At 44.5% G+C, this 26,265-nt stretch overlaps 1 protein-coding gene across 2 annotated transcripts in view; it reads right to left on the bottom strand.

Annotated features, from left to right (window-relative positions):
• Positions 1-2,467: 2,467 nt before the first annotated feature.
• The window catches only part of LOC135055584 (keratin, type I cytoskeletal 19-like), a 51,364-nt gene continuing 27,566 nt past the window's right edge, over positions 2,468-26,265 (bottom strand). Inside the window, exons 4-7 of one of the 2 annotated variants that reach the window (XM_063959814.1) lie at positions 24,043-24,204; positions 21,911-22,036; positions 16,599-16,816; positions 2,468-2,550 (exon numbers count right to left, since the gene is read on the bottom strand). In XM_063959814.1, the coding sequence (XP_063815884.1) occupies positions 2,535-2,550; positions 16,599-16,816; positions 21,911-22,036; positions 24,043-24,204 (522 nt within the window). In that variant the 3' untranslated portion in view covers positions 2,468-2,534. Of the gene's footprint in view, positions 2,551-16,594; positions 16,817-21,910; positions 22,037-24,042; positions 24,205-26,265 lie in introns of both variants that reach the window. The other variant, XM_063959816.1, reaches the window with a different exon arrangement.

Consider the following 26,265-nt stretch of genomic DNA (forward strand, 5'->3'; position numbering starts at 1 on the left):
AGCCGGAAGGACGTCCGGCTGCGTTGCTAGGGGGAGGAGGAGATTACCTTCCAGGTCCGGGGCATCATGGAGGAAGGTAAGCTGGGGGGGAGGGGGGGAGGCGTCTGCGGCGGTGTCGACGGTGTCGGCGGGTTGCGGCGGTCGGCGAAAAGAAGCCCATAGACTTCTATAGGGTATCGCCATCCAGAGATGGCGATACCCTGGACGCCGAAAACGCGGCGGTAGGGTGTTAGTAAATATGAAAATGCGGTAAAACCCCTGTTTTCGGGGGTTTTACCGCATTTTTGCTTTAGTACATCCCGCCCCGTGTGTACCCCCCTTTACAGCTGACCAGTGGCAGCTCTAGTCTGAAATTGAGGCATCATATGACAAAAAATGCAAAAATGAAAGTCATTTAGCTCTTCAGTACAACCCAGCGTAAGTTCATGCCAGGCACTCAGAGGCAAAAGAGAAGGTGGTCCAGTGGTTTTGGCTTGCACATGTGCTGACGTCCCACTGATGGTACATCTGGGAGAATAAAGATTACTTATTGTAGCTAATTGTGGTGATAAGGAACCTTTATTTTCAGGTACTGGCTGCAAATCATAATAAATAGAGCCCTGAGAAGGGGTTTTATCAAAGCTCAGAGAGAGATTAAATGGTGAGAGATAACGTACCATGCAATCAGCTTCTGTCTTACATTTTACAGGCTGTGTTTGAAATATAACAGTAATGGATTGGATGGTACTTTATCTCTCACAATTGTATCTGTCTCCAACCTCTGAGAAATTCCCCCACTTATAAGTAACTTCTACTTTCCTTTCTTTCCTCATATAAGACACAGCAGCAGAGCTGTAGCTTATTATACACACTTTGGTCTGTTATCAGACACATTCCAGACTCTTCAGCTGAAGGGGTCTTCAAAGGAGGTTTCTTAGCATGAAAAGCAGTCAGCAGTGACTGCAGCAAGTCACTATGAAGTCAGCAGTGACTGCAGCAAGTCACTATGAAATGAGTGGTGAGAGATCTTTTCTAGTTCTGAAGCCACCTCTGTCTTTGTTTCTTAGGAACCCCTCTGACAGTTGAAGCCCTAGGAACCCCTCTGAAAGTTGAAGCCCAGCTGCAAATGTCTCTGTTGTCTCTGGGAGTTAGACCACTAGTACAATCCATTCTAATGCTAGTGCACTATGGGGATTGCATTGCTGTATGCTGGATTAAACTGTATTATTACTACAGTGTGGTGTAATGTGAACTGGGGCCACTTTGTGGCATATCATGAAGTGAAGGTACTGTGTAGACTCAAGTGAACTGCAGTCAGTACAGTGTGGCATCATGTGGACTGGGTGCACTATACTGTATATAACACATTTGTTGTACTGGAAGCATTTACACATTATACAGTACTTTTTAATAACATCACCAGTATATAATTTTGACAATTTTATTGGTAATTTAATAGCATTTAAATTCCAATGGCAAATATGTGGATCTACTTGGTGATGTTTGGATGCAATAATGGTTATGTACTGTTTGGGCATAATATGTTATGTGTAGTCATTGGTGTTAGTATATTATGGAAATAATGGTATAAATTGTATGATGGATGCACTTATTGTTTTTTGTTGGAGTACTGTGCACAACAAACATAGCTGGTTCCTGATATTTGCCCATTATTACTAGCTGTTATTACTGCCGGTTCCACTCCCAATGTTGTTGGACCCTTGTTTTGCATTACATATGATAATTTTGCTTGCGTTACAGGATGACCACTTCCCCTTTAGCAGTGCTTTGTGACTTGATGTGAAATATGTTATTTTGTTAACCCCTAGCATTTGTTCCCCAATGGTCCCTTTATGCCCTATTCGGAAACTGGCTGCTCTCCTCAGTTGTTGACACTCCTTCAGTGGGCCCCTGCCATTGCATTCCCTTGGTGGGCCCTTCACGATTCAGTCTGACACTGGGACACAGGTACTTCTTGCTGGAACCAACAAGTGGTTTAAACACTGACCGGACTACAGCAAAAACGCTATGGTTTTATGTTTTCATGGTTACCTAGTCTTACAATTCTGTTCTGCACCCTGCACCCAGGGTTTCTCAGCAACAGGAGCCCATCCCCCCACAGGATGCCTCTGCAAGTCTGCACCAGGCCTTATGTGCATACAGTCAATAGCTAACTGTTCTAATTGAGCACTATAGGATGTGGACTTTGAACCTAACTAAAGAATGTTAATGTACATTTACTGAGGTTAGTATATGTTTCTTTTATTACAACCCAATTGTGTATGTATCAAACCTATGAAAAACTTTCATAGTTTCATTTTTTTATTGCTAATGTCATGTCCAAGAAGCAAGTTGAGACTGTGGTTTAACCGCATGTAGGAAAAGACACACTGTGCGTGCCAAGTGTGTCTTGTCTGTTACAGTAATTCTATAGTTTCAGAAACACATTTTGTAATATATGAATGCCATAACCAAACAACAGACCAGCGCAGTTGTATAGCTTTATTTACACATGCCAGTTTTTGTATATCTTCCATTAACCTTTCAGTGTATCTTCATTTGGACATTGAACTGCAAAACAAAAGAGGTTTATTGGCAGTGAGAACAGGCCTACAGTAGAAGCTGTCAGAGTAATGTCATTCACACCTGTTCCTAATCCTGCTTTACAACAAACATGACATCATGGCTGTGAAGGTGCAGTGGTGATATTGTGAGTCCTTGCACACTAATCCCTGTGTCCTTACAAGACTAATTTCATGGACATTACAATAAGCTTTGAGACATGAAAGACAGAACTGACATTGCTGTAGCTTGATCATCTAATATACTGCAGAATGATATCTTTTAATTATTATTTTTTTGTTGCCCTTTTGAACTGAGGTTTTCATTGTCAGAACATTAGGATTTATATGGTATTAAATATTTGAAATTGCTTTATACTGTATGTATATGGTATTATCCAAATGTGTATTTTTTGTGATATCAAAGGTGCTGAAGATGCCTATGATAAAATGTACACTGTTACCTTTTGTTTTCCGTGTCACTGCCTTGCCAAGTTTCTCATCCTTCTTCATGCTTTCCTCTTGCTACTGTACACTGCACTCAGTGGCGTAACTACCATGGGTATAGGGGACCCGGTTGTCTCCAGGGCCTGCAGCTCCCCTACACCCAGTCATACATGGATTGCGCCAACACTGCAGGAAGGCTCCGATGATTAAAGTTTTTCCAGTGGTGCATGCTAGGGAGATGGCCATTAACAGTCGATGATTCAAAATCATCGATGGTGAATGGCCGATGTAAAATACTTTTGCCATCGATGGGGGGAGAACCAGATGGTTTCCCTTTATCGATGGAAAGGTACTGTATGACCAAATTTTTTATTTATTTATTTTTATCATAAATGTTGAGAGGTTTGAATAGGATACACTAATTCGACCTGATTCTGAGTCTGAGGCAATGTCTGAGGTTCAGTCCGTTCTTCTACCACTTGTCCATTCTCAGCGCTACAGTGTTGTACTTATAATTTTGTTTAACAATTAATTTTCTTTTCAGTTCTTGTTTTGTTTGAGGACAATATACTGTATTATTAATGCTGGTATTAGTGCAAATGATCAATGTTTTTCAACTGCACATTGTCTGAGATGAGTAGCTAAAATATTTCACAGTGCATGTATCTCCACCGTGTGTGTGTACAGTAGTGATTTAGACGCATGGTCACTGAAATGCAGGGGTTAAAGTTAGTGATGTGCACAGGACATTTTTCGGGTTTTGTGTTTTGGTTTTGGATTCGGTTCCGTGGCCGTGTTTTGGATTCGGACGTGTTTTGGCAAAACCTCCCTGAAAATTTTTGTCGGATTCGGGTGTGTTTTGGATTCGGGTGTTTTTTTTCAAAAACCCCTCAAAAACTGCTTAAATCATAGAATTTGCGGGTCATTTTGATCCCATAGTATTATTAACCTCAATAACCATAATTTCCACTCATTTCCAGTCTATTCTGAACACCTCACACCTCACAATATTATTTTTAGTCCTAAAATTTGCACCAAGGTCGCTGGATGACTAAGCTAAGTGACCCAACTGGCCGGCACAAACACCTGGCCTATCTAGGAGTGGCACTGCAGTGTCAGACAGGATGGCACTTAATAAAAATTGGCCCCAAACATCACATGATGCAAAGATAAATGATAGAAAAAAGAGGTGCAAGATGGAATTGTCCTTGGGCCCTCCCACCCACCCTTATGTTGTATAAACAGTAGAGATGAGCGCCTGAAATTTTTCGGGTTTTGTGTTTTGGTTTTGGGTTCGGTTCCGCGGCCGTGTTTTGGGTTCGAACGCGTTTTGGCAAAACCTCACCGAATTTTTTTTGTCGGATTCGGGTGTGTTTTGGATTCGGGTGTTTTTTTCAAAAAACACTAAAAAACAGCTTAAATCATAGAATTTGGGGGTAATTTTGATCCCAAAGTATTATTAACCTCAAAAACCATAATTTACACTCATTTTCAGTCTATTCTGAATACCTCACACCTCACAATATTATTTTTAGTCCTAAAATTTGCACCGAGGTCGCTGTGTGAGTAAGATAAGCGACCCTAGTGGCCGACACAAACACCGGGCCCATCTAGGAGTGGCACTGCAGTGTCACGCAGGATGTCCCTTCCAAAAAACCCTCCCCAAACAGCACATGACGCAAAGAAAAAAAGAGGCGCAATGAGGTAGCTGTGTGAGTAAGATTAGCGACCCTAGTGGCCGACACAAACTCCGGGCCCATCTAGGAGTGGCACTGCAGTGTCACGCAGGATGGCCCTTCCAAAAAACCCTCCCCAAACAGCACATGACGCAAAGAAAAAAAGAGGCGCAATGAGGTAGCTGTGTGAGTAAGATTAGCGACCCTAGTGGCCGACACAAACACCGGGCCCATCTAGGAGTGGCACTGCAGTGTCACGCAGGATGTCCCTTCCAAAAAACCCTCCCCAAACAGCACATGACGCAAAGAAAAAAAGAGGCGCAATGAGGTAGCTGTGTGAGTAATATTAGCGACCCTAGTGGCCGACACAAACACCGGGCCCATCTAGGAGTGGCACTGCAGTGTCACGCAGGATGTCCCTTCCAAAAAATCCTCCCCAAACAGCACATGACGCAAAGAAAAAAAGAGGCGCAATGAGGTAGCTGACTGTGTGAGTAAGATTAGCGACCCTAGTGGCCGACACAAACACCGGGCCCATCTAGGAGTGGCACTGCAGTGTCACGCAGGATGTCCCTTCCAAAAAACCATCCCCAATCAGCACATGATGCAAAGAAAAAGAAAAGAAAAAAGAGGTGCAAGATGGAATTGTCCTTGGGCCCTCCCACCCACCCTTATGTTGTATAAACAAAACAGGACATGCACACTTTAACCAACCCATCATTTCAGTGACAGGGTCTGCCACACGACTGTGACTGATATGACGGGTTGGTTTGGACCCCCCCAAAAAAGAAGCAATTAATCTCTCCTTGCACAAACTGGCTCTACAGAGGCAAGATGTCCACCTCATCTTCACCCTCCGATATATCACCGTGTACATCCCCCTCCTCACAGATTATCAATTCGTCCCCACTGGAATCCACCATCTCAGCTCCCTGTGTACTTTGTGGAGGCAATTGCTGCTGGTCAATGTCTCCGCGGAGGAATTGATTATAATTCATTTTAATGAACATCATCTTCTCCACATTTTCTGGATGTAACCTCGTACGCCGATTGCTGACAAGGTGAGCGGCGGCACTAAACACTCTTTCGGAGTACACACTTGTGGGAGGGCAACTTAGGTAGAATAAAGCCAGTTTGTGCAAGGGCCTCCAAATTGCCTCTTTTTCCTGCCAGTATAAGTACGGACTGTGTGACGTGCCTACTTGGATGCGGTCACTCATATAATCCTCCACCATTCTATCAATGTTGAGAGAATCATATGCAGTGACAGTAGACGACATGTCCGTAATCGTTGTCAGGTCCTTCAGTCCGGACCAGATGTCAGCATCAGCAGTCGCTCCAGACTGCCCTGCATCACCGCCAGCGGGTGGGCTCGGAATTCTGAGCCTTTTCCTCGCACCCCCAGTTGCGGGAGAATGTGAAGGAGGAGATGTTGACAGGTCGCGTTCCGCTTGACTTGACAATTTTGTCACCAGCAGGTCTTTCAACCCCAGCAGACTTGTGTCTGCCGGAAAGAGAGATCCAAGGTAGGCTTTAAATCTAGGATCGAGCACGGTGGCCAAAATGTAGTGCTCTGATTTCAACAGATTGACCACCCGTGAATCCTTGTTAAGCGAATTAAGGGCTGCATCCACAAGTCCCACATGCCTAGCGGAATCGCTCCCTTTTAGCTCCTTCTTCAATGCCTCCAGCTTCTTCTGCAAAAGCCTGATGAGGGGAATGACCTGACTCAGGCTGGCAGTGTCTGAACTGACTTCACGTGTGGCAAGTTCAAAGGGCATCAGAACCTTGCACAACGTTGAAATCATTCTCCACTGCACTTGAGACAGGTGCATTCCACCTCCTATATCGTGCTCAATTGTATAGGCTTGAATGGCCTTTTGCTGCTCCTCCAACCTCTGAAGCATATAGAGGGTTGAATTCCACCTCGTTACCACTTCTTGCTTCAGATGATGGCAGGGCAGGTTCAGTAGTTTTTGGTGGTGCTCCAGTCTTCTGTACGTGGTGCCTGTACGCCGAAAGTGTCCCGCAATTTTTCTGGCCACCGACAGCATCTCTTGCACGCCCCTGTCGTTTTTTAAAAAATTCTGCACCACCAAATTCAAGGTATGTGCAAAACATGGGACGTGCTTGAATTTGCCCATATTTAATGCACACACAATATTGCTGGCGTTGTCCGATGCCACAAATCCACAGGAGAGTCCAATTGGGGTAAGCCATTCCGCGATGATCTTCCTCAGTTGCCGTAAGAGGTTTTCAGCTGTGTGCGTATTCTGGAAAGCGGTGATACAAAGCGTAGCCTGCCTAGGAAAGAGTTGGCGTTTGCGAGATGCTGCTACTGGTGCCGCCGCTGCTGTTCTTGCGGCGGGAGTCCATACATCTACCCAGTGGGCTGTCACAGTCATATAGTCCTGACCCTGCCCTGCTCCACTTGTCCACATGTCCGTGGTTAAGTGGACATTGGGTACAACTGCATTTTTTAGGACACTGGTGAGTCTTTTTCTGACGTCCGTGTACATTCTCGGTATCGCCTGCCTAGAGAAGTGGAACCTAGATGGTATTTGGTAACGGGGGCACACTGCCTCAATAAATTGTCTAGTTCCCTGTGAACTAACGGCGGATACCGGACGCACGTCTAACACCAACATAGTTGTCAAGGCCTCAGTTATCCGCTTTGCAGTAGGATGACTGCTGTGATATTTCATCTTCCTCGCAAAGGACTGTTGGACAGTCAATTGCTTACTGGAAGTAGTACAAGTGGGCTTACGACTTCCCCTCTGGGATGACCATCGACTCCCAGCAGCAACAACAGCAGCGCCAGCAGCAGTAGGCGTTACACGCAAGGATGCATCGGAGGAATCCCAGGCAGGAGAGGACTCGTCAGAATTGCCAGTGACATGGCCTGCAGGACTATTGGCATTCCTGGGGAAGGAGGAAATTGACACTGAGGGAGTTGGTGGGGTGGTTTGCGTGAGCTTGGTTACAAGAGGAAGGGATTTACTGGTCAGTGGACTGCTTCCGCTGTCACCCAAAGTTTTTGAACTTGTCACTGACTTATTATGAATGCGCTGCAGGTGACGTATAAGGGAGGATGTTCCGAGGTGGTTAACGTCCTTACCCCTACTTATTACAGCTTGACAAAGGGAACACACGGCTTGACACCTGTTGTCCGCATTTCTGGTGAAATACCTCCACACCGAAGAGCTGATTTTTTGGGTATTTTCACCTGGCATGTCAACGGCCATATTCCTCCCACGGACAACAGGTGTCTCCCCGGGTGCCTGACTTAAACAAACCACCTCACCATCAGAATCCTCCTGGTCAATTTCCTCCCCAGCGCCAGCAACACCCATATCCTCCTCATCCTGGTGTACTTCAACACTGACATCTTCAATCTGACTATCAGGAACTGGACTGCGGGTGCTCCTTCCAGCACTTGCAGGGGGCGTGCAAATGGTGGAAGGCGCATGCTCTTCACGTCCAGTGTTGGGAAGGTCAGGCATCGCAACCGACACAATTGGACTCTCCTTGTGGATTTGGGATTTCGAAGAATGCACAGTTCTTTGCTGTGCTGCTTTTGCCAGCTTGAGTCTTTTCATTTTTCTAGCGAGAGGCTGAGTGCTTCCATCCTCATGTGAAGCTGAACCACTAGCCATGAACATAGGCCAGGGCCTCAGCCGTTCCTTGCCACTCCGTGTGGTAAATGGCATATTGGCAAGTTTACGCTTCTCCTCCGACAATTTTATTTTAGGTTTTGGAGTCCTTTTTTTACTGATATTTGGTGTTTTGGATTTGACATGCTCTGTACTATGACATTGGGCATCGGCCTTGGCAGACGACGTTGCTGGCATTTCATCGTCTCGGCCATGACTAGTGGCAGCAGCTTCAGCACGAGGTGGAAGTGGATCTTGATCTTTCCCTAATTTTGGAACCTCAACATTTTTGTTCTCCATATTTTAATAGGCACAACTAAAAGGCACCTCAGGTAAACAATGGAGATGGATGGATTGGATACTAGTATACAATTATGGACGGGCTGCCGAGTGCCGACACAGAGGTAGCCACAGCCGTGAACTACCGCACTGTACTGTGTCTGCTGCTAATATATAGACTGGTTGATAAAGAGATAGTATACTCGTAACTAGTATGTATGTATAAAGAAAGAAAAAAAAAACCACGGTTAGGTGGTATATACAATTATGGACGGGCTGCCGAGTGCCGACACAGAGGTAGCCACAGCCGTGAACTACCGCACTGTACTGTGTCTGCTGCTAATATATAGACTGGTTGATAAAGAGATAGTATACTCGTAACTAGTATGTATGTATAAAGAAAGAAAAAAAAACCACGGTTAGGTGGTATATACAATTATGGACGGGCTGCCGAGTGCCGACACAGAGGTAGCCACAGCCGTGAACTACCGCACTGTACTGTGTCTGCTGCTAATATATAGACTGGTTGATAAAGAGATAGTATACTCGTAACTAGTATGTATGTATAAAGAAAGAAAAAAAAAACACGGTTAGGTGGTATATACAATTATGGACGGGCTGCCGAGTGCCGACACAGAGGTAGCCACAGCCGTGAACTACCGCACTGTACTGTGTCTGCTGCTAATATAGACTGGTTGATAAAGAGATAGTATACTCGTAACTAGTATGTATGTATAAAGAAAGAAAAAAAAACCACGGTTAGGTGGTATATACAATTATGGACGGGCTGCCGAGTGCCGACACAGAGGTAGCCACAGCCGTGAACTACCGCACTGTACTGTGTCTGCTGCTAATATAGACTGGTTGATAAAGAGATAGTATACTCGTAACTAGTATGTATGTATAAAGAAAGAAAGAAAAACCACGGTTAGGTGGTATATACAATTATGGACGGGCTGCCGAGTGCCGACACAGAGGTAGCCACAGCCGTGAACTACCGCACTGTACTGTGTCTGCTGCTAATATATAGACTGGTTGATAAAGAGATAGTATACTCGTAACTAGTATGTATGTATAAAGAAAGAAAAAAAAACCACGGTTAGGTGGTATATACAATTATGGACGGGCTGCCGAGTGCCGACACAGAGGTAGCCACAGCCGTGAACTACCGCACTGTACTGTGTCTGCTGCTAATATAGACTGGTTGATAAAGAGATAGTATACTCGTAACTAGTATGTATGTATAAAGAAAGAAAAAAAAACCACGGTTAGGTGGTATATACAATTATGGACGGGCTGCCGAGTGCCGACACAGAGGTAGCCACAGCCGTGAACTACCGCACTGTACTGTGTCTGCTGCTAATATAGACTGGTTGATAAAGAGATAGTATACTCGTAACTAGTATGACTATAAAGAAAGAAAAAAAAACCACGGTTAGGTGGTATATACAATTATGGACGGGCTGCCGAGTGCCGACACAGAGGTAGCCACAGCCGTGAACTACCGCACTGTACTGTGTCTGCTGCTAATATATAGACTGGTTGATAAAGAGATAGTATACTCGTAACTAGTATGTATGTATAAAGAAAGAAAAAAAAACCACGGTTAGGTGGTATATACAATTATGGACGGGCTGCCGAGTGCCGACACAGAGGTAGCCACAGCCGTGAACTACCGCACTGTACTGTGTCTGCTGCTAATATAGACTGGTTGATAAAGAGATAGTATACTACTAATATTATATATACTGGTGGTCAGGTCACTGGTCACTAGTCACACTGGCAGTGGCACTCCTGCAGCAAAAGTGTGCACTGTTTAATTTTAATATAATATTATGTACTCCTGGCTCCTGCTATAACCTATAACTGGCACTGCAGTAGTGCTCCCCAGTCTCCCCCACAATTATAAGCTGTGTGAGCTGAGCAGTCAGACAGATATATAATATATATAGATGATGCAGCACACTGGCCTGAGCCTGAGCAGTGCACACAGATATGGTATGTGACTGACTGAGTCACTGTGTGTATCGCTTTTTTCAGGCAGAGAACGGATATATTAAATAAACTGCACTGTGTGTCTGGTGGTCACTCACTATATAATATATTATGTACTCCTGGCTCCTGCTATAACCTATAACTGGCACTGCAGTAGTGCTCCCCAGTCTCCCCCACAATTATAAGCTGTGTGAGCTGAGCAGTCAGACAGATATATATATAATATTATATATAGATAATAGATGATGCAGCACACTGGCCTGAGCCTGAGCAGTGCACACAGATATGGTATGTGACTGAGTCACTGTGTGCTGTGTATCGCTTTTTTCAGGCAGAGAACGGATTATAAAGTAAACTGCACTGTCCTCACTAGTAAACTCTCTCCACTCAGTCTCTACACTTCTACAGTAACAGTACTCCTCCTAGTCAGCTCCAGTAAATCTCTCTCAGTCTCTTATAATCTAAATGGAGAGGACGCCAGCCACGTCCTCTCCCTATCAATCTCAATGCACGTGTGAAAATGGCGGCGACGCGCGGCTCCTTATATAGAATCCGAGTCTCGCGATAGAATCCGAGCCTCGCGAGAATCCGACAGCGTCATGATGACGTTCGGGCGCGCTCGGGTTAACCGAGCAAGGCGGGAAGATCCGAGTCGCTCGGACCCGTGAAAAAAAACATGAAGTTCTGGCGGGTTCGGATTCAGAGAAACCGAACCCGCTCATCTCTAATAAACAGGACATGCACACTTTAACAAACCCATCATTTCAGCGACAGGGTCTGCCACACGACTGTGACTGAAATGACTGGTTGGTTTGTGCCCCCACCAAAAAACAAGCAATCAATCTCTCCTTGCACAAACTGGCTCTTCAGAGGCAAGATGTCCACCTCCTCCTCATCGTCCGATTGCTCGCCCCATTCACTGTGTACATCCCCCTCCTCACAGATTATTAATTTGTACCCACTGGAATCCACCATCTCAGGTGCCTGTGTACTTTCTGGAGGCAATTGCTGCTGGTGAATGTCTCCACGGAGGATTGATTATAAATCATTTTGATGAACATCATCTTCTCCAAATTTTCTGGAAGTAACCTCGTATGCCGATTGCTGACAAGGTGAGCGGCTGCACTAAACACTCTTTCGGAGTACACACTGGAGGGGGGGCAACTTAGGTAAAATAAAGCCAGTTTGTGCAAGGGCCTCTAAATTGACTCTTTTTCCTGCCAGTATACGTACAGTATACGCCAGTATACGTCTGACGTGCCTACTTGGATGCGGTTACTCATATAATCCTCCACCATTCTTTCAATGGTGACAGAATCATATGCAGTGACAGTAGACGACATGTCAGTAATCGTTGGCAGGTCCTTCAGTCCAGACCAGATGTCAGAGCCCGCTGGCATCACCACCAGCCGGTGGGCTCAGAATTCTTAGCCTTTTCCTCGCAGCCCCTGTTGTGGGAGAATGTGAAGGAGGAGCTGATGACGGGTCACGTTCCGCTTGACTTGACAAGTGTCTCACCAGCAGGTCTTTGCACCTCTGCACACTTGCGTCTGCCGGAAAGAGAGATACAACGTAGGCTTTAAACCTAGGATCGAGCACAGTGGCCAAAATGTAGTGCTCTGAGTTCAACAGAATGACCACCCGTGAATCCTGGTTAAGCGAATGAAGGGCTCCATCCACAAGTCCCACATGCCTAGCGGAATCGCTCCGTTTTAGCTCCTCCTCCAATCTCTCCAGCTTCTTCTGCAAAAGCCTGATGAGGGGAATGGCCTGACTCAGGCTGGCAGTGTCTGAACTGACTTCACGTGTGGCAAGTTCAAAGGGTTGCAGAACCTTGCACAACGTTGAAATCATTCTCCACTGCGCTTGAGTCAGGTGAATTCCCCCTCCTTTGCCTATATCATAGGTAGATGTATAGGCTTGAATGGCCTTTTGCTGCTCCTCCATCCTCTGACTGAAGCATATAGAGGGTTGAATTCCACCTCGTTACCACCTCTTGCTTCAGATGATGGCGGGGCAGGTTCAGGAGTGTTTGCTGGTGCTCCAGTCTTCGGCACGCGGTGGCTGAATGCCGAAAGTGGCCCGCAATTCTTCGGGCAACCGACAGCATCTCTTGCACGCCCTGTCGTTTTTAAAAAAATTCTGCACCACCAAATTTAATGTATGTGCAAAACATGGGACGTGCTGGAATTTGCCCACATGTAATGCACGCACAATATTGGTGGCGTTGTCCGATGTCACAAATCCCCAGGAGAGTCTAATTGGGGTAAGCCATTCTGCGATGATTTTCCTCAGTTTCCGTAAGAGTTTGTCAGCTGTGTGCCTCTTATGGAAAGCGGTGATACAAAGCGTAGCCTGCCTAGGAACGAGTTGGCGTTTGCGAGATGCTGCTACTGGTGTCGCCGCTGCTGTTCTTGCTGCGGGAGGCAATACATCTACTCAGTGGGCTGTCACAGTCATGTAGTCCTGAGTCTGCCCTGCTCCACTTGTCCACATGTCCGTGGTTAAGTGGACATTGGGTACAACTGCATTTTTTAGGACACTGGTGACTCTTTTTCTGAGGTCTGTGTACATTCTCGGTATCGCCTGCCTAGAGAAATGGAACCTAGATGGTATTTGGTACCGGGGACACAGTACCTCAATCAATTCTCTAATTCCCTGTGAATTAATGGTGGATACCGGACACACGTTTAACACCACCGCAGCTGCCAAGACCTGAGTTATCCGCTTTGCAGCAGGATGATTGCTGTGATATTTCATCTTCCTCGCAAAGGACTGTTGGACAGTCAATTGCTTACTGGAAGTAGTACAAGTGGTCGGCCGACTTCCCCTCTGGGATGACGATCGACTCCAAGCAGCAACAACAGCGGCGCCAGCAGCAGTAGGCATTACACTCAAGGATGCATCGGAGGAATCCCAGGCAGGAGATGACTCATCAGATTTGCCAGTGAAATGGCCTGCAGGACTATTGGCTTTCCTGTCTAAGGAGGAAATTGACACTGAGGGAGTTGGTGGTGTGGTTTGCAGGAGCTTGGTTACAAGAGGAAGGGATTTAGTGGTCAGTGGACTGCTTCCGCTGTCACCCAACGTTTTCGAACTTGTCAATGACTTCTGATGAATGCGCTCCAGGTGACGTATAAGGGAGGATGTTCCTAGGTGGTTAACGTCCTTACCCCTACTTATTACAGCTTGACAAAGGCAACACACGGCTTGACACCTGTTGTCCGCATTTCTGTTAAAATAATTCCACAACGAAGAGGTGATTTTTTTTTGTAATTTGACCAGGCATGTCAATGCCCATATTTGTCCCACGGACAACAGGTGTCTCCCCGGGTGCCTGACTTAAACAAACCACCTCACCATCAGAATCCTACTTGTCAATTTCCTCCTCAGTGCCAGCAACACCCATATCCTCATCCTGGTGTACTTCAACAGTGACATCTTCAATTTGACTATCAGGAACTGAACTGCGGGTGCTCCTTCCAGCACTTGCAGGGGGCGTGCAAATGGTGGAAGGCGCCACCTCTTCCTGTCCAGTGTTGAGAAGGTCAGGCATCGCAACCGACACAATTGGACTCTCCTTGGGGATTTGTAATTTAGAAGAACGTACAGTTCTTTGCTGTGCTTTTGCCAGCTTAAGTCTTTTCATTTTTCTTGCGGGAGGATGAGTGCTTCCATCTTCATGTGAATCTGAACCACTAGCCATGAACATAGGCCAGGGCCTCAGCCATTTCTTGCCACTCCGTGTCCTAAATGGCATATTGGCAAGTTTACGCTTCTCATCAGACGCTTTTAATTTTGATTTTTGGGTCATTTTACTGAACTTTTGTTTTTTGGATTTTACATGCTCTCTACTATGAAATTGGGCATCGGCCTTGGCAGACGACTTTGATGGCATTTCATCGTCTCGGCCATGACTAGTGGCAGCAGCTTCAGCACGAGGTGGAAGTGGATCTTGATCTTTCCCTATTTTACCCTCCACATTTTTGTTCTCCATTTTTTAATGTGTGGAATTATATGCCAGTAATATATCAATAGCAATGGCCTACTGTACCGTACTGCTATATATATATATATATATATATATATATGCACTTTTTGTGCTGAAGTGTTTGGTTTGTTTGGGCCCCAACAAGCGCCCATCATTTATACAGCTGAACATTCACCATCTAGTGAACACCATTCCCATTCCCTAAAACAAATTGGGACTTTATAATTTGCTTTGGAGCGAACCAGCCACACTGGTCTTTTGGATGTGGACATCTGTGTAATATACAATTGGGATACAGTATATGGCAGCGTGTAAATAATAGCAGCAGTGAGAATAATTATTTTATGAAAAAATGCATTGCATTTTTTATGCTTTTATTTTATGTGATTGAATAAAATGTTTATATAGTAATGATCGGTATCTAGCGCTCTCTTGTGATATTGCATGTTTCACAATTACTTTTTATCTATTTGAGTATCGCAGAATACTCATGTGGGAGCAGCTATAAGTATATAGATATCAGTATATCAATTCTATTATATAAATTGGGTGACCAACAGCTTTATTTTGTGCCTTATATCAGAGCGCCTGATTTGATAATTTTAGGAGTCATAATTATCAAGCACTATAGGATATTAAAAAGGACATGCATGATTTAACAAACCAAGCACTTCAGCGACAGGGGCTGCCACTTTTGTGCTGAAGTGTTTGGTTTGTTTGGGCCCCCACAAAACAAGCTAACAAGCTAACAATAGGCTTAAGGCAGCTAAGCTAACAATTCTACATTGCCAAGATGCAAGCTCAGCTCACACTGCTGGGATTCAAAGGACTTTTCTACATACAGCTCACAAAACAGTGCAAACAATATAATTATGTATAATTATATATACAGTATATATATATATATATATATATATATTTTTTTTCAATTCGTTGCTCGACTCACACTGTGATTCAAAGGGCTTTTATATGTACTTGAATAAATGCACTGGAGTACAGTTTCTACTAACTTTAACTTTATATAAAAAAAATTAAAACTTTTTTGCAACTGACACTGCAGGGAGTCACACTGTTTATATGTGAACGCAGTTGGGTATGGCTTGCAGAGTCACTGCAGTACCACTGTGTGACAGAAATAATTAGACTAAGGGGACTGAACATGGCACAGCCACTTGATGGACACAGCACAGCTTGTGGATGGACACAGTGACAGCACAGCTCGTGGATAGATAGTGACAGCACAGCTTGAGGATGAACACAGTGACAGCACAGCTTGAGGGTGGATACAGTGACAGCACAGTTTGTGGATGGACACAGATATAGCACAGCTTGTGGATTGGCACAGTGGCAGTACAGCTTGTGGATGGACACAGCACTTATATACAGCACAGCACAACAGCTCGACTGTAATGAAAGGTGCAGAGTCACCACCGAGGGGTTCTTCTTATACAGCGTCTACAACCCGCAAGAATCCAAAGCCAGGATGATGCCATTTTGCCTTGATTTGTAATTTGAGCCTACTGGGAAAACCCAAGCCAGGACTGAGATTTACCCGGATGCCAGAAGTTAGGCTGGCTTAGATTTCCTAAAATCTGAACTGCTCATCTCTAATGACATGTGGGTGAATGGGGCTATGTTTGTGTAGTTCTTTCCTGAATGCCACCAAATTGCATGGTATATGTATGTTTCCAGCCATGGGAACTACAGAGGGTACCAGCTATTGTTATACCTGTACATGCGGTTGTGCTGCCCGTCTGTACATTATATATATATATATATATATAAATATATAAATATTTCAGAGACACACATTCACATGAAAAAGGTGCTCATTGCAAGCCTGGCAGCGCGAGTAGGGATGTTTGCCATGCTTATAGCAATAGTGTATGAAAACAAATCTGTACTGAAGTGAAACTACTTGCAAATTATAATATGTAATCCCATTATTCCTAAAAAGATAAGCAAATCAATTATTACAGGGAAATTGTTAGTATGTTACAGTAGATACATTACCTACTTAGCTTCTCCATCCAGGAGACTACGGTAGGTTGCAATCTCCACCTCCAGCCGGCTCTTTAAACTCAGCAGGATACTGAATTCAGAGATCTGGTGGCTGACATCATTCCGTGTTCGGTGAAGAAGCGTCTCTATGTTAGTGATATGTTCTTGCAGTTCTGCCAGCTGCATGGCGTATTGGGTGTTTACATTCTCCAAAGTGACATCTGCTGCATTTTTCTGCCAATACAACAATGCACTGTCAGTTATTTTAGAAGGACAAATAGAAGCAGACAGAAATGTGAATGCAAAGTTAGGAATGAGCATCAATATATGTGCAAAAATCACAATTGTATATTAGTGCATACTGTATTTAGTTGAACTTAGACAACAATCTGTTCTTGGGTCTGTGTAACTAATCATACACAATGGGGAACAACTTTAAAAATGGTATTATGTCAAATATCTAGCAAAGATTGTGTGTACACAGCTAGAACATAAATAATCCGGTAATTTAAAATCATTATCTATATTAATAACACCTGTGCTGTGGTTGAATAGCATGAGACATATTGGTGTAATGCAGTGGTTTCCAAACTTTTTTGAATCACGGCGCCCTAGAATATCAGAATTTTTTTCACAGCACCCCTAGGCCAAAAATTTCTTATTGAGAAATTTAGAAAGAAATATTACATTAAGTACATTGCGTTTATATATGTCATCCTTAGGATCAGTTGTGTGGTGAGGGACAAGAATTGCTTCTGTTTGGCCACATACTTAATGACTGGCAGCCACCAGCACTGGTTTTGCCTATTATATTGACCATGAATAATTTGAATTGGTCCTGGACCACCAACCCAGGGCACCCCTGCAAGTGTCCCGAGGCACCCCAGGGAGCCACGGCACACAGTTTGGGAACCTCTGGTGTAATGTCATCACTAGCAGGGAAATATACAAGTGCACTAAATTGAAAGAAATCCGAAACAAGAAATACATTTTTATCTTAAATTAAAATCAAACTAAACCAGTGACGTGCGGTGAGGTGAGGTGAATGGCTGGGGAGGCACTGGCTAGAATCAGAACCAGATTTACACACACACACACACACACACACACACACACACACTCACACACACACACACACACACACACACACAAATCCGATGGTTCATGTAGGCTTTATACAAAGTTGTAGCAGTTTAACTTGTGTCACCCTTATATAAAATTAGACAGAAAAAAAAAAGTTGTGTTTCACTCCAAAATAAATATTACATTGTAGAAAACCTTTGCAGAATAACACACGAATACATCACATTTGTTCTGGAAATTGACAAATTACACACACACACACACACACACAAAACCATATGGGGGTGGTTCATTAAATAAGGTAACAAGCCCTCTCATTGCCTTAACGTGTTCAACTCGTACATATACGTGTAATCAATAGTATAGCCTTAGTACAGATTATTTTTCCACATAGTCCCCATACAACGAAACACCGAGGTATCTATCCCAACATAGGAGAAACCAGTGTCAAGCGCGTGAAGCCAGGACATGATGGCTTGCTGAACTTCACCAAAAGTTGCAAGTAGTTTTCCACACAGGTGCTTCTCAATGGTCCAAAAGAGATGGAAATCACTCTGTGCAAGGCCAGGGCTGTAGGGAGGATGGATCAGTACCAATGGTAGCACAATTCACACATGGAATTGACGAAATGTGGCCAGGCATTATCATGCAGCAACCCATGTTCTCAGCAACACAGGTCATTTTTGACAAATTGCCCTCCACAAATGGCCCAATGTGTCATAATAGCGGTCAGCATTCAAAGTATCTTCCTTGGTAGGAACTCAACAAGAAGCATGCCCTTTTCTGCTGAAGTTGGGTACAATGTGTTTTTCCATGTCATGGATGCTTGTTTCATCTCTGGTATCACATGAAACACCAACATTTCATTTCCTGTAACAAAATGGTACTATGTCAACTGCACGAGAGACAATCCCATCCTATTTGATTTTGTGAGCTGCTTCGGTATAAAGCGTGAACACTTTTTCCTGTACCCCAGTTGCTCATGAATGATGTTGTGCACAATACCCACAAAGATGTTCAGTTCCTCTGCAGTATCACTAACTGGAATGCCCCAATCATTATGAATCTGGTCACAAAAAGTCATGCAGAGAGCATTAAAATATTTTTAAAAGCTTCTATATTGCACTAACCCTTTTGTCCTCTAGGCTATTACTCGTGGTCCATACACTGAATTCTCACACTTGTCTTGGAAAGCAAATCTCTGTTTTTAAGCATGCCAGCCCCTGTGGCAGCTTAAACCCGCTGCTAACAATTCAAGTCATTACAACAACAGATTTTACACTTGAGGAATTAGCTCACGCCAATTGTTACTATATTTTGAAAACTCAATTTCTCTAACGTCCTTGAGGATGCTGGGACTCCGTAAGTACCATGGGGGAATAGACGGACTCCGCAGGAGATAGGGCACTTTAAGAAAGCTTTGGATTCTGGGTGTGCACTGGCTCCTCCCTCTATGCCCCTCCTCCAGACCTCAGTTTTACACTGTGCCCAGAGCGAGATGGGTGCACTGCAGGGAGCTCCCTGAGTTCTCTGCCTAGAAAGCATTTTTGTTTGGATTTTTTCTAAATTTTTACAGGGAGCACTGCTGGCAACAGGCTCCCTGCATCGAGGGACTGAGGAGAGAGGGGCAGACCTTCTTGTCGAAGATAGGCTCTGCTTCCTCGGCTACTGGACACCATTAGCTCCAGAGGGGGTGAACACAGGTTCTTACTGGGCGTCCACCCTCAGAGCCGCGCTGCCGTTCTCCTCACAGAGCCAGAAGAACGTCAGAAGACGTCTCAGGCGGCAGAAGCCTTCAGAGCTTCACTGAGGTAACGCACAGCACCGCAGCTGTGCGTCATTGCTCCCATACACCTCACATACTCCGGTCACTGTAAGGGTGCAGGGCGCAGGGGGGTGCGCTCTGGGCAGCAATATAACACCTCTCTTATGGCAAAAAGTATATATACATGTACAGATGGGCACTGTACATGTATATAAAAGAGCCCCCGCCATATTTTAGTAAGTTTGAGCGGGACAGAAGCCCGTCGCCGAGGGGGCGGGGCTTCTCCCTCAGCACTCACCAGCGCCATTTTCTCTCCACAGCACCGCTGAGAGGAAGCTCCCCAGACTCTGCCCTGCTTGACACATGGTGAAAAGAGTTTTAAAGTAGAGGGGGGGCACATATTTGGCGGTTATACATTACAGCAGCGCTACTGGGTTACTTTCGGTCAACCGCTGACCACAAAGTTCCCACCATTGGTTATAATGGAGCGCATAGGCGCTACATTGTAACACTGCCGTGTGCCGCCTGTCATACAGTACAGGAGCACACAGCCGATCAGGAGGATGGCACAACGTGGCATTCCCTGATTGGCTGAAGAAACCCTCTTAGACATAAGTCAGAGGGTGTTTCTGGCATTCGGGGAAAGGGGTCCCATGTGAAAACATGGGGCCCCTTTCAGTGCGAGGTCGGGTGTCCGTTTTATTATTTTGACAAGTTCCTGGATTACAAATGGATTACAAGAAGAAGAGGCTTCTACACTGGAGTATGTAAGTATAATTTTTTCCACAGGTACACCATGGATTCTACATGGAGAAGAGGACCGACCCTCGTGTGAACATAAGGTAAGTATGTGTATATGGAGGTGTGTATGTATGTATTAAAGTTATACTTTCAAGGTGTGTGTCTTATGTTTTTATTGGGGTATTTTTTTTAGTAGTAGTACTACAGGTACCAGCGGGCCCGGTTTTCCTCCGCATGCTGGTACTTGTGGTTCTCCAAGTACCAGCTTGCGGGGGAGGCTTGCTGGGACTTGTAGTACTGCTACTAAAAACAATATTCATTTTTTAACACAACGGCTATCAGCCTCCCATCCGCAGCCCATGGATGGGGGGGACAGCCTCGGGCTTCACCCCTGGTCCTTGGGTGGCTGGAGGGGGGGGGGGGGCCTTGATTTAAGGGGTCCCCACTCCTCCAGGGTACCCTGGCCAGGGGTGACTAGTTGGTTATGTAATGCCAGGGCCGCCGGGAGCTATATAAAAGTGTCCCCCGGCTGTGGCATTATGTATCTGGCTAGTGGAGCCCGGTGCTGGTTTCAGAAATACGGGGGACCCCTACACTTTTTGTCCCCTGTATTTTTGGAACCAGGACCAGGCGCAGAGCCCGGTGCTGGTTGTTGAAATATGGGGGAACCTCTATCATTTTTTTTCCCCATATTTTTGCAACCAGGACCGGCTCAAAGAGCCCGAGGCTGGTTTTGCTTAGGAGGGGGGAGCCCACGCATTTTTTTTTATTAATTTAACACTGATTTTTTTTTTTTTTAAAAGTGCACAATGAAGCCCAGCACGGATCTCTCAGATCCGGCCGAGATTCATTGTATTAAAGTCGGCAGTGTTTTACAAGTCACTCACGTAAAACACTGCCTAAAAAAACGAATGACATCGACATCGGTAAAACCGAAAATGCAGAATACGGCAGCTTAGTAAATTAGTCGCAATAAATTCAAAAAGTTGCATATTTACACTTTCGATGTCATTCGTTATTGAACTTTGACCTCAAACGGGAAAATACGAATCTTAGTAAATTTACCCCCCTGTTTCATCATTCATCTATTATTTTTCACATTTGAACTTTTGCTGTATTTATGATTCAGTGCTAATCATTTTTTAAATCGTGTGTCGACTTTCAGAAGTTTAACATTTTTATGTTTGTACATATCCAGCTTTTACTACAATAACATTTTTATACAACCAAACTTTTATGTTTTCCATCAAGGACTCTATATCATAACAGAATTCCCATTATTTGGATGCTACACAGAAGCAGATATGCTATTTGCATTGTACACAACATTATGCTGTACCCAAGCGCAATATAAATAAATAAATATGTTGACATATAAATACTTTAAGAACAAAGAGTAAAACCAAGACTAAATTAATGTTTAGTGAATATGTCTTTAACATTACTACAAAGAAATGTATTATTCTTTGGTCCATAAAAGTCTACTGTACCATCTGTTAACATAAAGACAAGCACAGATGGTACAGTAGACTTTTATGGACCAAAGAATAACACATTTCTTTGTAGTAATGTTAAAGACACATTCACTAAACATTAACTTAGTCTTGGTATAGTGCAATACCATATTATTACAATACACCAGCCACCAACATAACCCCACCAAACCATTTACAGAAAACCAGTCCCAGCACATGCATCAGCTTGGATAAACCCAGCACATACTGTAGTTCACTACTGACCTTGCTGTATTCAGCCTGAGACTCTATTTCCAGCTTTTGCACATTTTGTCTGTATTCTGTTAATTCCCTCCTGTACTTTTCCAAATCACTTGTGTTACTATGTACCTCTATATTCCATTCCTCCACCTGCAATGGTAAAACATGGTTTTCCAAACAATGTTACATTTGTGTACTGTGTGGCGTGTATAATATGTTTCAATATTGGGGTACATTTTGAAATTATCATAAAACAGTGGTGATTTTCTGTATTTTTTTCTTGTTGTCAATCCTTTGTGGACAGGAGGTTTTAAAATGCAGTATGAGATTCTATACCTGTACATGATGGCCCTCATTCCGAGTTGTTCGCTCGGTATTTTTCATCGCATCGCAATGAAAATCCGCTTAGTACGCATGCGCAATGTTCGCACTGCGACTGCGCCAAGTAACTTTACTATGTAGAAAGTAATTTTACTCACGGCTTTTTCATCGCTCCGGCGATCGTAATGTGATTGACAGGAAATGGGTGTTACTGGGCGGAAACACGGCGTTTCAGGGGCGTGTGGCTGAAAACGCTACCGTTTCCGGAAAAAACGCAGGAGTGGCCGGAGAAACGGTGGGAGTGCCTGGGCGAACGCTGGGTGTGTTTGTGACGTCAACCAGGAACGACAAGCACTGAACTGATCGCACAGGCAGAGTAAGTCTGGAGCTACTCTGAAACTGCTAAGTAGTTAGTAATCGCAATATTGCGAATACATCGGTCGCAATTTTAAGAAGCTAAGATTCACTCCCAGTAGGCGGCGGCTTAGCGTGTGTAACTCTGCTAAAATCGCCTTGCGACCGATCAACTCGGAATGAGGGCCGATATACCTAAGCCAATGCAGGAATTCTGGAGGGGGGTTTCCAAATGTTTGATTTTAGAGTGATTGTTGTCCATGAAGGATGCATAATTCAATTAATATGTAACAAGCTACAGTATAGTCTACCCTAAACAAAGTGCAGTTTATGTAATACAGTACTTCAGACATATGCAAGCCCAATGATCATGGTAAGCCATTCACAAGATTCTCTTTCAGTTGCAATGAATGAGCACTCAAATCCAAAGACACACACGCACACAGCAGATTTGGTAGAAAAAATCTGCTTCTAAAGGGCACTTTCAGCAGCTCCATTCTGCCCTTTATACTGCACACATGCACACAGCAGATTTGGTAGAAAAAAATCTGCTTCTAAAGGGCATTTTCAGCAGCTCCATTCTGCTCTTTATACTGCACGGAGTGGCCACGGACCCCCCCCCCACCACCACCACCCCCCGTGTTTGCCAATGATATATGCAATTCTTGAGATTCAGGGATCATTTTATATGGAAAATTTAATTAACGGACATGTGCTTAATTAGTTAAGCCTAAAGCCTACCCCCGTTCCACGCGTTATCTTGCCCAAACATTTATGTTATCCTAAAAATTTATGTCTGAAATACATGCTTAGATGTCATCTTTTCACGCCTTGGGAACTTGTCTACGCTTGCCTGCAATTCTTATATACAGGATGTAGCATATATAAAGCAGTTAGCTGCTACTAAAACCCTTTAAAAGTGGTGGAATAATAAATAGCATCTATATGCTGTACATAGCAATTAGTATTATATTAATATATCAATATTCACATAAGGGTGTTTATATTACTACAACCTAGTTTATCATGAGATATTTTGTGGTGATTCTCCTGTTGTTGTTTTTTTAAAGTTGCAATCATTTACATGGCAAAAGCAGGTTGATTTAGCCATGTAAATGATTGCCACTTTAAATAAAAAAGGATAACTCTCACAAAATCTATCACTTCCTGATTCTCACACCCTATTCCCCCAAATATACACTCTTTGCAACATATTGCACATAAATCTTATACATTTATTAATTCTTATATTATACCTATAAACACCCTCTGCTGTACATACTAATTTTGCAACGCCTCACACAGGTCTGCCTACTGTTTTTTGCCTCTACTTTGGCTGAATTAAATGTTACCTTTATACCAATTACTTGGGACACAGTTATGTAATTCTGCTAGTCCAATGGTTTATGTGTTCCATTATATATAACCTACTTTGTCACTCATATACAAACTTCCAGGAAAGTCTTTTCAGACAAACTCACTTTTTTCTCAAACAAAAATTTGGCTTCCAAACGATATTTTTCCACCAGCTGCTCATACTGTGTTCTCATCTCCTCCATGACTTTCCCAAGATCCGCAGAGGGAGCAACATCCAGTGCCACATCTACGGCACCATTTGATAGTTTACGTAGCTCATTTATCTCCTGGGCAGAGATTAATAAGTAAGCAAATAAACATGCATGTTGAGTTTCTAAGAGTTACCAATCAGAAACAAGCTTATATTGATTTGATGCAGTTATTATTATTATTATTATTATTACATATTATTTATAAGGCGCCACATGTGTTTCGCAGCGCCGTACAAAGGACAGTACAGGGAGACAAAACATAGCATTACAGTAAATAAATAACAGAAATAGAGTACAGGTAACATAGAGCACCACACATTCTCAAGACATAATACAGCTAAGATGTAAGTATTGAAGGAATGATCATCGTACTACTAGAGGCTGGTGGCCAGAGATGGAGATGAGCCTTTACTAGCAGGGTAAAGATGGTCTTTGAGTAGGGGAGAGCTGCGAGTGAAATGTGTCGAGACGAGGGCTTAGATAACAAGAGGAAAGAGGGCCCTGCTCTGAAGAGCTGACAATCTAGTGGGGAGGGGTGACAGACAGATGACAAGAGGTGCAGGCAAACGGGAGTTAGCCTGATGGCAATATGCAAGCAAAGCTGAGATGTTCATGGCATGAGGCAGGGGGTAGGAGGCGCGGCTTCAGGACTGGGTTATGCATCGGGAGGGTATGCTTTGATGAATAAGTGGGTTTTTAGTGCCCGTTTGAAGCTTTGCAAGGTCGGGGAGAGTCTAATGGAGCGGGGGAGTGCGTTCCACTGAAGGGGTGCAGCACGGGCATAGTCTTGAACATGAGCATGGGAAACAGTGACCAGGGCGGTGGAGAGGGAACGGTCATTGGTCGACCGTAGGGGGCGGGAGGGAGTATGAAAGGAGAGGAGGTTGGAGATGTAAGGAGCAGTGGAATTAGAGATGGCCTTGTATGTGAGGGTGAGGAGTTTGAAGAGGATTCTGTAGGGGAACGGGAGCCAGTGTAGATTTTGGCGAAGGGGAGTGGCAGATGTGGTGCGGCGGGAGAGGAAGATAAACCTAGCTGCAGAGTTTAGGACAGATTGGAGGGGAGCAAGATGGGAGCAAGCGAGGCCAGTGAGGAGAACATTGCAGTAGTCATGTCGTGAGATGACCAGTGAGTGGATGATGTGAGTGGATGATGTAGTTGCACTCTGGGAGAGATATGGCCTGATACGAGCAATGTTGCGTAGCTGGAAACGACAGGATTGTGCCAGAGCTTGGATGTGGGGTGCAAAGGAGAGGGAGGAGTCAAGAGTGACACACAAGCAGCGGAGTTGGGGAATGGGGGAGATGGTGGTGTTGTCAACAATGATAGAGATATTGGTTGGGGATGTTGCTCTGGATGGGGGGAAGATGATGAGTTCAGTTTTGTCCATGTTGAGCTTCAGAGAGCGCTCAGACATCCAGGAGGAGATTGCGGAGAGGCAGCTGGAAACCTGGGAGAGGACAGAGGGGGACAGATCGGGAGAGGAGAGGTAGAGTTGTGTGTCATCACCATAGAGGTGGTATTGAAGGCCAAAGGAGTTAATGAGCGCACCCAGGGAAGAGGTGTACAGGGAGAACAGAAGGGGTCCAAGGACAGAACCCTGAGGGACACCAACAGGAAAGATGGAAGGGTGTGAGGTGGTGCTGGAGGCAGACACAGAGAAGGAGTGGTTAGTGAGGTAAGAAGTAAACCAGTCAAGGACAGTGATAGAGAGGCCAGCGTTTTGGAGTGTGCGCAGGAGGAGAGGATGATCTACGGTGTCAAAGGCAGCAGAGAGGTCCAGAAGGATGAGCAGAGAGAGGTGGCCCCTGGATTTGGCCGAAAGCAGGTCATTGGTGACTTTCACCATGGCAGTCTCAGTTGAGTGGAGTGGGCGAAAGCCTGATTGTAGTGGATCGAGGATGGAGTTGTCAGAGAGGTGGCTTGTGAGATGGCAGCAGACCAGTCGTTCAAGTAATTTGGAGGCGAAAGGGAGAAGAGAGATGGGGCGGTAGTTAGTGGGTGATGAGGGGTCGAGGTTGGATTGTTTGAATGGTGAGGGGAAGATGCCGGTAGAGAGGGACAGGTTAAAGAGGTGAGCAAGGTGGGAGCAGGCAGTGGGGGAGAGGGAGCGGAGAATACGGGAGGGAAGGGGGT

The sequence above is a fragment of the Pseudophryne corroboree genome, chromosome 3 (assembly GCF_028390025.1).
Source record: "Pseudophryne corroboree isolate aPseCor3 chromosome 3, aPseCor3.hap2, whole genome shotgun sequence".
NCBI classification, from domain to species: Eukaryota; Metazoa; Chordata; class Amphibia; order Anura; family Myobatrachidae; genus Pseudophryne; species Pseudophryne corroboree.